Source organism: Amblyomma mixtum, chromosome 5 (assembly GCF_055824585.1).
Source record: "Amblyomma mixtum isolate Tamu chromosome 5, ASM5582458v1, whole genome shotgun sequence".
In the NCBI taxonomy this organism is placed as follows: Eukaryota; Metazoa; Arthropoda; class Arachnida; order Ixodida; family Ixodidae; genus Amblyomma; species Amblyomma mixtum.
This window is the reverse complement of record NC_143016.1, coordinates 182,195,941-182,209,285: the sequence shown is the minus strand read 5'-3', so window position 1 is coordinate 182,209,285 and position 13,345 is coordinate 182,195,941. Positions and strand designations below refer to the sequence as shown.

General features: G+C 48.2%; 1 protein-coding gene across 1 annotated transcript in view; it reads right to left on the bottom strand.

Moving 5' to 3' along the window:
• Positions 1-13,345, bottom strand: part of LOC149345005 (complement C3-like) — a 189,155-nt gene that overhangs the window by 126,186 nt on the left and 49,624 nt on the right. Inside the window, exons 9-10 of the mRNA XM_089547344.1 lie at positions 9,750-9,978; positions 8,780-8,992 (exon numbers count right to left, since the gene is read on the bottom strand). Coding sequence (XP_089403470.1) covers positions 8,780-8,992; positions 9,750-9,978 — 442 coding nt within the window. The remainder of the gene's footprint in view (positions 1-8,779; positions 8,993-9,749; positions 9,979-13,345) is intronic.

The following is a 13,345-nucleotide window of genomic DNA, read 5'->3' as shown; positions in this document are numbered from 1 at the left end:
GCACTGCCTCCACTCTCCTTAATGCGCTATGTGGACGGCGATATAGTTGCTCAGGGTTGGCCAAGTGCTGGAGTATGCTGCGACGATAGCGTTGTGCGCGATGCCATGTCTCCGCCCTATCCATATGGGGCGACGACGGGTGCGCAACGTCATCAGGGGGCCAAGAAGCGGAATCGAATGTGGATCCAGGCAAAGGTGCGGAAAGAGCTGCTGCGCGCGCTGCCTGGTGTGCCTTTTCGTTTCCAGTGATTCCTTCGTGTGCAGGAATCCATTTGATAACGACAGTGTAGCCCTCCTCTCGCAGGCGACGGGCTTCTGTTCGAATAGTGTTGAGAACGGCATAGTCACCTCCCCCTGAGCGGCAGGCGGTGTACGCTGCTTGTGAATCTGTGTAAACATGGTAGGTGCAAGGAGCCAGATCTTGTCTTTCTACGATTCGAGTAATGGCAAGTCGTATGGCCATGAGTTCGAGATTGGTGACGGTGTGTTCCTCGGAAAGCCGTTGAACTACAGAGGTATCTGACACGGAATCGTGACAAGCTATAGCGGCGCAATGTTGAAACTGAGCGGCGTCTGTGTGTAGTTGGATGGCTCCTTCCTGGGCTAACTTGTATGATGTCTTCTCGTGCCGTTTGGCGGCAGCTTTGCGCCTTTGAGGATTAGCCGAACTCATATTCTTTGGTAATGGCATACCATCTACTAAGTCGATCAATTCCCATGGCGGGGCAGCGGACGAAAGTGGCTCTAAGTTGTCAACGTTGTAGCCTAATGCCCGCAGGACCTGTCGGCCAGCCGCCGTTGTGGAGAGACGGACTCGCTGGGCTAGCGATTGCTGCTCTGCCAGATCCTGTAGGGCATTGATTTTGCTGCATGCGTGTAGGTTCACTACTGGGCAGTACTGCGGCAGACCAGTAACCAGGCGCATCGCCTTGCGATTGATTCGTTCAAGCTGAAGGCGTTGGGTTGCGTTAAGCCGCATGTACGAATATCCGTACAGGATTTTTGATGTTATGAGTGCCAGGGTAATCTGACGGAGCCCCACCTCCTTGATTCCCCATCCACGCGCAGAGACGCGGCGCATAAGGTGTAAAGCCTGATGACAGCTATGCATCGTGTTATGAAGCCAGCTTTTGGCTCCTCCATCCTCGTCAGTAAGCATGCCGAGTATACGGATTGTTTGTTTCCGGCAGATTACTGAGTGCCCTAAATGAAGAGAGATAAGTTTGCGTTCGGCCTCGGCTCGTACCCGCGAACCATTTAAGACAACCACATACTCGGTTTTTTCGGGAGCGGTTTCCATTCCACACTTCTTGATGTATTCATGGACGGCATTAAGGCCTGTTTGTAGGGCTAGTTCTTGCTCTGCAGGGGACCCTGAATTAGTCCACAACGTTATATCGTCCGCATACACGGCAAAATTAAGACCGGGTATCAACGACAGCATTGGCGGGAGACCTGACATAGCAATGTTAAAAAGAGCCGGTGATATGACAGCGCCTTGGGGGACACCTGTTTGGTTATGTTGCCATTCACCCTGAGTATCTCCAACCATTACTGAGAAAGTTCTTTTCATTTCATTTCATTTCATTTATTTCATCCTTAAAGGCCCAAGGGCATTACATAAGGAGGGGGCTACAATTCATATAAAAGAAGCATAAAAAACACACGCACAATGAACACACACAACAAACTTCAAAGCTAAAGAGAAAAAAAAATAAAGAAAAAAGATAAAGGGTTTACATGTTCAGTGAAAGCATACAAAAGAAAAAATTTCGCTTGCGGTAGCGAGCACAGATGAAAGTCAGTGATCAACACGTGTTAAAAAATGACAAGGAATTCACTTATTCTGAAGATGACGGGCCAGTTCTGTACGAAAAGATTTTGAATCGTTGCATAAAACTATGTCGTTAGGTAGGGCATTCCAGAGTGTTATTGCATTGGGAAAAAATGAACTATTCATTGCTAATGTACGGGTCTTGATACCGGCTATGGGGTGGCTATGGCTGAGGCGACTTGAAGTTCTTATCGGGGATTTTAGAAGTGGGTGTCTTGAAGCTGGATGATGGAAGAAGTTATGAAGCAGGCAAAGACGTGAAATTATGCGGCGTGATTCAAGTGATGGGAGGGAAAGAGAGCATTTGAGTGCAGTGATACTAACTTCTTTGGAATATTCAGAGGTGATAAACCTGACGGCGCGATTTTGGATGGCCTCGATTTCGGCGGAAAGGTATGCTTGGGATGGATGCCAGATAGATGATGCGAATTCAAGTTTGGGGCGGACGAATGTTTGATAAGCCAGTTTTTTAACGTCTGGAGATGCTGATTTCAGGTTTCGCCGGAGATAACCTAGGACACGAGAGGCATCGGAACATATCGTTTGGACGTGAGTTACCCAAGATAGTGTCGATGTCAGATGCAAACCAAGGTACTTGTAGGATGTTGTTGGAGCAATCGGAACCGTGTTAATGCTGTAAGTGTGCTGGATTACAGTGCGCGTGCAAGAAAGGCTTTCACGAAGCGGCAGAGGTTGCCGCCTATCCCCACTTCCTGTAGCCGGCGAAGTATGGTCGAGTGGGGCACGGAATCAAACGCCTTTTTGACGTCTACCCCAACAACCACTCGGAGCTGTGCGCTGCTAGGGTATGCGAGAACGTCGTTATAAAGCCTTCTGAGAATGTCTTGGGCACAGAGCCCTCGACGAAAAAACCTACTTGCATAGGAGACAGGACGTTGTACTTGTCTAAGTACCATTCAAGTCTTCTTAGAGCCATACGTTCCATGACCTTACAGAGGTTGGACGTCAGCGATATTGGCCTGAGGTCTTGTAATGTTCGACTTGGCTTGCCAGGTTTTGGAATTGGTATTACCACTGACTTCTTCCAGGCAAGAGGAAGATCACCGTTCGCCCAGTACTTGTTCATCTCTTTCAAGAGGCAACTTTATGTGACTTGGGAAGGTTCAGAAGTGTTGAGTAGCGTATATCATCCGGCCCTGGGGCGCTATTGTGATTGGAGTCATACAGAGCTGCCTCCAGTTCGTCTAATGTGAAGGGAACGTCGTAATCGTTTGATGTGCCTGATACGGGGTCCGCACTCAAGACATCTGCATTTTCAGGTTGGGGAAAAAATACCTTCCCTGCTTGTACAGCTAACTTCGCCGGGGAGACATTCAATTTCAAGGCCATGCATTGGGCAGGGGAAATTGGCTTCTTGCGTCCAAGGATTGCTCGAAATATGTGCCAGGCCTTCGATAAATTAGCTGCTCCATTGAGTGAGTGGCACAGCAGCTGCCAGTCTTGGAGAGCGAGCTGCAGAGTATACTTCTCAACTTCTTGACTGATGCGAGTGAGAGCACGCCTCCGATGGGGGGTCCGGCCTGATCGGCGATACGCCTTGAGAGCCCGAAGCCTACGATTCCACAAATTCAAAAGGTGGGAATCTGGCTTTGGGGCATCAAACTTGACTGAGAGCTTCGTTGTAGCTTTCTTCTTGGCATCGCTGATCTGACTAATGAGCTCGTCTAACCCTGTTGGAGCGTTCACCGTACCGAGCATTCTACGAAAATCGTCCCATGAGACGTGCTCCTCTATTCGACGGCGTTGTTGCCGCTGTAATGACTTTCGCCCAACTTAATCGTTTATTTTGCGAACTGCTTGCTGGTATCGCAACCCCTGATCGCTGACGTCACAAGGGAATATCAGCCCCGCGTCATCAGCTGCGCGCTGCTGGCTGCGTTGAGGTGCTTGCATACACACCGTGGACCGCGGTCGCTCGAAAGATTTTTTCTTGTTATCTTAGCGAAATAAAATGCATTGTGGGTGTATTTGTGCGGAAGCCTACAGCTTAGCACGTGAGATTAGTGACCCTTTGGAAAGCGGACTTGCTCGTGGCACCCATTTTCCCTCTGTTGAAGAAAGAGAAATCGATGCCCACCTTCTTCATTATTTACACTTAAAAACACGTTATTCGTGTGTTATGAGCGTGGCCTCTTTTGAGAAACCAAGTGCTTCCGTATGTAAACAGCGGCACGAGCCGTGCATACCTTCGCCCTTGGGGCCCGTAAAGAGCGTGACATTCTGTCGCTGGCTACTACCTTCTTGCCCGCTATTCGTCGGCTCGGTAATCAAACTCAAATTATCACAAGATGCCACTACAGTAAGCTTGAGGCACGAAAGGAGCAGAGAAAAGGGTCAAATGTGACAACTTCCCCACTGCATATGTGGGGAAGTTGCCGAAATCGCACGTACGAATCCTGCAGATTTTGTAGAGCTCGTCACAAAAGGGGCTGGCGGTCCGCGCCGTCCACCGAAATTTAAGAACCCTTTTGAAGAATCAAGCTGCCGTCAAAACCTAAAGCGACTCGATTGTTTCAATGCCCGCACCGACGAATAGTCACTGCAGTCTACATGAGTGCTTCAAGAGAATAGTACATTTCTTAGCATTTGCTGTGCGTGCGCAAAATCCCTCAGGAATGCGACGATTACACCTGCAGCCCCACGCTGGAGTTGTTTACATAGGTGTGCACAAACAGTATTTCTTGTTTGCTTGACATGAAATATAAGTTGGGCTCTCCTTATCTTAAATATTGTTACGTGGCAGCAAGCCGATGAAGACAGGACTACATGTTGGATGGCGATGGTATGATTTAATGGCTGCGGGCCTAGCACGAGAACTCCTGCCCGCGCCACTGCCCGCTTCGTCGTCTTCTAGTTCGTCACAATATTATCAAGTATTTCTAACAAATTGTAGTTTTACTCTTTTACGCACTAACATAACACTCGCCCTACTACTCTACCGAAAAATACGTTCGATACCAGTTGCATTAAAGAAAACGTCCAACATTTTCTCTGCAGTGGACGCCGAGGACTGCTGCCGGCTGCCTTCTGTACATGCTGTGCACACAGGGTCGCATCGACACTTCTTCATTATTTTACGTGCGTCCTGGAAGGTAGGTAGTCGTCGCTTTGAGGTCACTCTATCAAAAACTACGCTCGATGGCTGTTTTCAATCCCTAAAACTTGCGAATTCCCTCTCCGCAATTGCCGAAATCGCACGTACGAATCCTGCAGATTTTGTAGAGCTCGTCACAAAAGGTGCTGGCGGTCCGCGCCGTCCACCGAAATTTAAGAATCTGGGAAAAGTTCACCTCCGATTAGTATTCAAGCGTGAAAATACGAAATGCAGCAGCTCGTTTCGCTTTTTCGACGCGGATAAGGTACAGCCGGCCAAACCTTTAGCTGGCGTTCTTCACGACCGCGTTTTCCTTGGTCCTGCAGCTTATGACGGAGCAAACTTGCGATAATATCAAATCTAAGCACAGGCTCACGAAGCCCGTGATTATTATTGAGCTTTTCGCAAGTTTGCTTTGTCGCAAAAGCGCAGGAGCGCAGAAAAAGCGGCCGTCTTGCACGCCAGCTGGAGATATGGCCGGCTGTACACACAAGCCCAGCTTTCCAAGCCACCGCCTCATCGGGCGTGAAGCTTTCGCTCGGCTGCGCCAGCCCGGGCAACGGCGGCGAGCGGCAGCGTCGTGCGATGTTTTTTGTCCGTGTCGCTTGCCTGGCCGTTCGTTTCTTTGCGCGGGCACCGAATGACAGCACATCTTCGCTGGTGCACACACGTCGCTTATGCCACCGTGTCTAGCATGATGCCCGATAAGCTTTAAAATATTGAAGTTTATAGAATGTCGTACCATCTAATTAAGCTCCCTGTTTACATTACTACGATGCGTGGCCGTTGGTCGTGCTAGCGTCGTCGTCGATCTAGCGTGCCTACCGGTGCGTCAGCGATGGCATCTGCATACCGACCAGCCCATCTTCCTTCGATTGGCATCGCAATGGCCTAGTGTGACCAGACCCTACCTATACTGAAGAAAAACTACGCCATGGCTATCGTTTCTGCGGCACCAGTCACTCATATTCGAGGGACTACTGCCACTTCGTTCGCCCGCGAAAGTATAGTAGAGAAGAGACGTCGCTGCCGGCACTGCAGCAACGATACCAGATGACATTGCTCCGTGTGTGACCTTGTGACGTCACCAGAGCATTCAATACCGTTGTCCCTGCCGGTGGGAGGAGTTTACCGATCTGAATATCCATCGGATTTTTCGCAATATACAGCGCTCCTGGGCACCCAATTATTGGAAATTGAATCATATGCTCTTGTATTAGTTTGCTGAAGTACAATACTGCGGTATGAAAAACAACCATGTCATGGCCCCTTTAAAGCTGTCTCGTGCTCGAACAGAGTATAGTGAAGGCTGGCATAGAAAACCAAAGGAAACGTTTTTGACGATAGCAAAACGTTGGTACCAAAAAAGTCTCAGAGAATGTTTACAACATGCACATACAGTGCGACAGCACGGCGTAACATGGCAGGTGCTGTCACAGGTCGAATTTGGCGATCCAAGCTGGTCTCGCAAAGATAAGTAGGCTAACGTTAGACAATTTTGCTCGGGTAAGAACCACCAGATTTGTGCCTTCGCAGTGGAAATGCAAAGCTGCCGAATGGATAACAGTGGATATAGAGATATTGGTTTTTATAGTGGAATCTAGCAATATACGAAAAAAATGACCTTAATAAGCAACTTCATATTGAAGCACGCTCTGAATTTCTGAGTGTGGTTGGGACCGACGGCTAGGAAAGTCAAGGCTCTTAATTGGGCTAGTTGGCTGCTATAATTCGACATAGTGGCTAGCGCACAAGGGAGACGCACACGGAAATAATACAGACAGGACAAACGCTAGACTTGCAACTGAAATTTTACTTCGGAAAGCACGTATGTATACAGGATTTTATCTTCCATTCTCCTTTACTTGCGCCGCTGGTGCCGCCTGCAGTTGCAGTCCCGTCAGAATGTGATAATGAAACCTAAAAAGCCACGTGTTACAATAAGTCACGGGCGTTACTAAAAGCGATAAACTGGAATGCAGAGGTGAAGAATTCATGAAAGATGATTACATACGATCTAAACTGGAAGGAAAAAAATGAAAGGCGAGTACAAAAACAACGAAGACGCAAGTGTGATGGTGAACGAAGCGTGTAAAAAGCAAGATAAAGGCTAAAAAAGACCTGTGTATTGGCAGGCCAGGGTAAACCAGAGATTTCACATAAAATCGATCGAACCAAGAAACATGTAACCAAAACCAACTCAAGCCACCCAACCCGTGCAACGAATGTGAAAACAACAAAAGTGAAAAGGGCATACAAACATAGAAACGACTGCTGCCGCAAATACTAAGGTGGAGCCCGAAGGCAGACAAGAATATTGCGCTTGGAGGCCGGGGTATTTCTACCCGCCATAACCATAACGAAGGCTAAGTGGAACAAAGAAGATATTAAACGCCAGCTGACCGGTTGGGAGCAAAAGTAGTGGAAGTTCATACCCTATGAGGGGCTGCGTACTGTTCTAGAAAGTTTGTTTCTTTATTGCTCAGCGTGACGGAGGGCCTGCTCGCGCTTTCGTTCCCATCCTGTTTAATGTAAAGGGCGTCTAGTATTTCCCTGCCCCCCCCCCCCCCGCCCCCTTTGTGCTCATTTCCTCTATGGCAGCGGTTTCTTTCAATTTTGGAGTACGCGCAGGTTTTGTAATGTTCGACATTCTTTGTAATGTTCGGCTAAGTGGCCATCTACCGCAGCGGCTGAAACCTTCAGTTGGTGCTCTTGCAGTCTTTCATTTAGGCAACGGCCTGCTTGTCCTACGTAGCGTTTGCCGCAGAAGAAAGGAATGTTGTGCACATCGCCCTTCTGACATTCCAGGGTTTCATCGATGCTTCTTGGTGCAGTCATTCTCCTCCTGGCCGTCGTTGACGACTCTGCATAGCCTGGCCAACTTAATCGGTGCTGTCAATACCACCGCGACGCCGTTTCTTTCCAATACTGTTTTGAGTCGGTGAGACATGCCGTCTATGTAAGGAGCGGCCACTCTTCGGTTGTTCGGCAAGCTCTTTTCAGTGTCCTCAGGGTAAACCCTCTTATATACCTCTTGAACGAGGCATTCTGCTACGGACAGTATGACAGCCCGATTTTCTCAACCGTGCCACTTGCTCGCTGCGTCTGTCAGGAATTAAGTGAGGGCTAGACTTGTAGACAGCACCACGCATGGAGTTCGGCACAATGCTTCTTTTGACTAACTTCGAATAAGGCGGATTATACGGCAAAATTTCTTTTTTTAGAACGGGGTAGACACGTCCAGCACACTTGTGAATCACTATGAGAAATACATATATCCAGGAAGTGCAAGCAGTTATTGGCAGGAAGCTCATGCGTGAACCTCAGCCCCTCCGCAACTTTGCGGAACACGACAATTATACTCTCTACTGCTAGGAAAGACCTTACACCAACTCAGTAAATGCTTAAAATACTGCGGACAAAAGTAAGGTTGCCTGTATATTATTGAACATCGTATTTTAATGACAAAGCGACCACTTAACTGAAAATGAATCAGTCAACGCTTAAAGAAAGTCAGAAAGTTGAACACAAGTATGGTTACGATATGCAGTTTTCTCCATCAAACTGCGCTCAAGAAATACAGATCTTTGGCGGCGGATGTCTGAGTCTATGCTTCGCCGTAATTGACTTTCAAACTTTCAGCATGAATCATTTATCTATCTTCACCTGAAACATTTAAATCAAGTGCTGAAAAAATTTTAAAACTTGAATTGCTCACTAAAAATTGCGCGTTTTCTTGCCATACAAACAGCGACATGTCTACAAAGAGCGAATGGAACAGATTTATAAAAGCAAGAATTAGATCGACTTCTCTTTGTCCCACACCTCACCTCCACTCTGAGCTCCACTTTGACTGAGTCCCTCTCTGACTCGTAGCTGCTGGCGACCACGTGGACCTCCCTCTTTTCGGCAGCCAGGGGCACCACGGGAAATACCACCGTGCGGCCTTGTCCTACAGGCACGACCAGCTGGCGCACTGACGCGGGCCGACGTTTCTTGGCACCCGAGCACAAGTCCCTCGTTCCAACAATAGCCACCCTAACCTGCGTGCACCCTCACCGTTGTTTACAGAGCCAATGCCGGCAGCCCTAAAGGAAAGCGTGCCTGCTCCTTCTCATTTAAAGTAGCTAAGTTCAAGAGTTGCATAAGCGGTGTGGTGTAAGAGGGCTCGTAAGTCACTAATGGGTGGAGCGGCGCAGGCCTGCTTTCATTCAATATGATGTGTGAGCCTGAAAACGACAAGGTGACAACAATGTTGGCAAGCGCGAAGCGCTACCACAAGCTCCATAGATGGCAATGATGAAGAACAAATTCGCAGCTAAGGCCAAGTGTGATCACGCGTATGTCTCGGTGCGACTACATCACGTGCTAGTAAATATGTATGAATAAAGGCGACGACACAAAGCCTGCGCCACGGTTTCTCGGTCCCCTCCGGTATGTCACCTAACAGTCCCCAGAGTCACCTTAGTGAAAGGCCTACCATTATACCGCTAATTTCAACGAAAACTCTGTGACTGTTGAAGCTCGTCCATAATGAAACCGAGGAACTCAAGAAAATATTATAATTTCTCTGCTGGCTTATGTTCCACTTCATCATCAAAATATGGTCTATAGTGTGCGGTAAAAATTACAATGACAAAGGAAAAAAACTATTACATGCTTGGATAGTTTGTACAAAACTCTTGTCACCCATTACTTGAGTCATCATAATATTGGCCACACTCCGATATATATTACTAATATGCAGTGATCACGCAGCGCAGAAAACCACAAAACAGAAGCCACAAAATATAATCGTACCACTTTCTCCTTACGGTGGTAGTTGTACATCGTGGTCGGTACCGCGACCTGTTCATTCCGGATGACGGAATGAGGAAGGTTCACTTCGATGAAGAGCTCCTTGAAGACCCTAACCTCTTGCGGTTCGAGCACGCATATGCCGCCTGATGGCGATACGCTGACGGCGCTCAGCTCCCACGTGGTGATGGAGTCCGGCAAAGCCACCTTTAAGGTCGCCTCTCCTCCTTCACTGGAATTCCAATGACACGCATGATGTAGAGCACTACAGAAAACACAATGCCTAAACACCATCTTCGCGCCAATGTTAATACTGCGGATTTAAAACACGACTATCAAACTCCGAAGTAAGGCAACGTGCCTGACCTAAATCAGATGCACTTCCGACACGCGTTTGCATACTTAAATCGTCAAATGGTCTTCGCATAAGAAGTTATGAGGGCAGAATCGTTATCATGATTTAAATATGAATTAATACTTCCAGAGCGGCTAACGTCGTGTGAAATCTTAGCTGCCTTTTCATGGCTTCTTTCATTCCAAGCAATTCCTGCGTGCTATAATTTTTAGAATTGCTCAGTTAAAATAACCCACATTGAAAAGAACTAATTTCAACCGAAGCCTATAGTTTTAGAAAGGAATGGGCGCGCTTTTTAGAGTTTGTGGTGTCATGTCACGGCACACGGAGGAGTAGTAGTAGTAGTGAAAACATTTATTTTTTTTTTTCAAAAGGAAGAGTTAGGGAGTAGGGGGATGGGGATAGATAGATGTGGAGCTTCAGTGGTCGGTATTCCCTAGTCCAGGATCCCATTGGCCTCCGCCGCTGCCTTGGCCCTCGTCACCAGCATAAGCTGTGTGCTCGGGTCGGAGTCAGCCAGGAGGGCCTCCCACTGCTCTAGACTAGGGCTATTTACCTTTGGTAGTAAAGGGCTTTTTTCGCAGCCCCAGGTGGCGTGGTACGTTGTGGCGTAGCCCCCACACCACACGCACTCTTTCGCGTATCTGTTCGGCCACATTTTGTGATACATGGCTCTGCTTGGGTAGGTGTCTGTTTGTAGTCGTCTGAGCGTGGTGGCCTGCTCTCTGTCGAGGATATCCGCCGGAGCCGAGTACTTCTTGCGCGCTCCCAACAACGCCTTCATTGCCTCCCCGTAAGATTCTGGCGTGCTGAAGGGTTCGACCGGCAAACCCGCCCTCCGGTTCGTGAACCCTCGGACAACGGTGTCTGCCATGAGATTTCCCTCAACCCCAGTGTCAGGGACCCAAATGATGGTGTGTTGAATGCTTGTGTTGTTTGATCCATGTCTGTGTTGTTTTTGTTCGAAGAGGATATTCGCGGCTTTTCGGCCGATCCTTCCATCTCTGTATGCCCTTGCTGCAGCCTGAGAATCCGTCGCTATCCAGTAACTCAGTCCCTGCCGATTGGCTTCAGTCAGGGCTAGAGCTATGGCGATCTCTTCCGCTGCTTGTGTTGTCCTTGTGCGCACTGATGCACCAGTAACTATATTCCCATTGGCGTTCACTACTGCTACCGCCCTAGCGTTTTCCTTCGTTCTGTACTTGGACGCGTCAACATACAGAACCATCTGTTTTTTCTTTAGGAACCTGTCCAACTCCAATGATCTCGCCGCCCGTCTTCCTTCGTGGTTCTTGGGGTCCATGTTTCTGGGCACTGGTTTAACCAAGAAAGTGCTCCTAATTTGGCTGTCAATGTCTGTCTTGTCTTCGCCCTCGTCTTCTGCCGGGTATCCTAGCTTGACCAGTAGTGCACGGCCAGCGGCTGTTCTTTTAAGTCTTTCCATTTGAAATCTGAGCATGGTTTCGCTGTGCTCCTCATACGTGCCATACACCCCCATGTTCATCAGCTTCTCTGTCGAGGCGCAGGTCATGACGCCTAAAGCTTGCTTATACGCCCTTCTGATGCATGTTTCCATTTTGTTCTTTTCCCCTTTGTTAGGTTGTAGGTACGGAAGCGCGTACGTCATCCTCGGTATGATGAGCGCAGAAGTGATCCGTAACGCATCTCGCTCCTTCACCCCTTTCCTCTTGTTCGTAATCCGGCTTAACATCCTGCATATCTGTTTCGTGGAGTGTTCCAAGAGCTGGATGGTATGGTCCCGTTTGCCTTTCTCCTGCAGCCACATTCCCAAGATGCGAAGCTTATTTGTCCTCCTTACGGGTTGTCCATCTATCTCTAATTCTATCGTTCCCCTGTCCTCTTTATTTTTGTGAAGTCTAATAAATTCTGATTTTTCTGGGGAGCACTGCATGCCGCTAAAGAAAGCAAATTGACCGATCTCATCCGCCGCTCTTTGCAATATTTCTTGCTTGTTTCCCGTCGATCCTTTTGTCGTCCACACTGTGATGTCGTCCGCATAAACTGAATGTTCGACATCTTTGATGTTTTTCAGTCTCCTAGTTAATCCAATCATTGCTATGTTAAAGAGCAAATTTCAGCCCTCCAAAAAGAATGCCAGCTGCTGTGAAACGCTTCTTCTCTAGCTTACTTTGTCTATCTTGAGTCTAGTCACCGTTTCGTTTTGATGGACTTTTTAACTGCTGATCAGCCCATAGCTACCTCGCGCACAACGTTCGATAAAAAAAAACTAAAACGAAAGCACATTTGCATATTTAATACCACAGTCGAGTCCCATTGTGTGCTTTTCGTTTGTTCACCGAGCATACTCTGCATTGGGCCGTGCACAATTTTAAACCAGCGGCCTTAATTTGTTTCATAGAGGTTAGAGGAAGAACGTTTCATGAGCACTTTGGAAGCGCTCGTGATCTATCACTATACCGTCAGACACACCTCTGGCCATAGCGACCACACCTGCTCTGACCGTCTTCAAAGTGTAACCTCACGACCAAACACCTTTTGCGGCACCGATCACTCGACGTCGAAGACTGGCTGGCCATATCCGAGGGCCTCAGTAAGCACCATCGCCGGGGCGCTACCCTCACGCTTGCTACAGTAATCTATTACCTGGCGGATACGTGGCGCGTCTAGTTCAAGACGCATCAAGAAAGTCTGACCTCCTGGCATGTCCGTGAACAGAAGCTCCGGAGCTAATTTAGCAAGACTACTGGATGCAAGAGTGGCGCTTAAAAACAATATTGCTTCTGGACATGTCCAGGAACTTCATTGGTGCGCGCTCGAGTTCTTCAAGAGGCAGGCCTGTCTGCAAACAACGACTCTACTTTGCACGTGTGGATAACGAAAAACATTTACGCCCGGAGCTTATGTGACTTTTTACGCGCAAACCATGCTTCATGCGTTTTTGTAACGTATTCTAGCTTTCGTCACTAACACCACGTTTTATGCCGCGCGGCACACTCAGCGTCACAAATAAATAAATAATTTCTCGAGCTCAGTTGTCCACATAGTCATACCTCCCGTACATCCATGACATCATAGCTCTGTGCCGGAAAGTGGACAGCGCCATGCCCTAGACCGACAAGGCGCGCCACATCCTCAAAGGAATCGCTGATGAGGCGTGTAATGTTGTTCTCCGCCAGGCATGTCGGCAGTTTGTGCAAGCTAAACAAAGCTGTATTATTCCCCGTTTCTACCAATGTCCGAACACGCTGGCGACGTCCTCGTA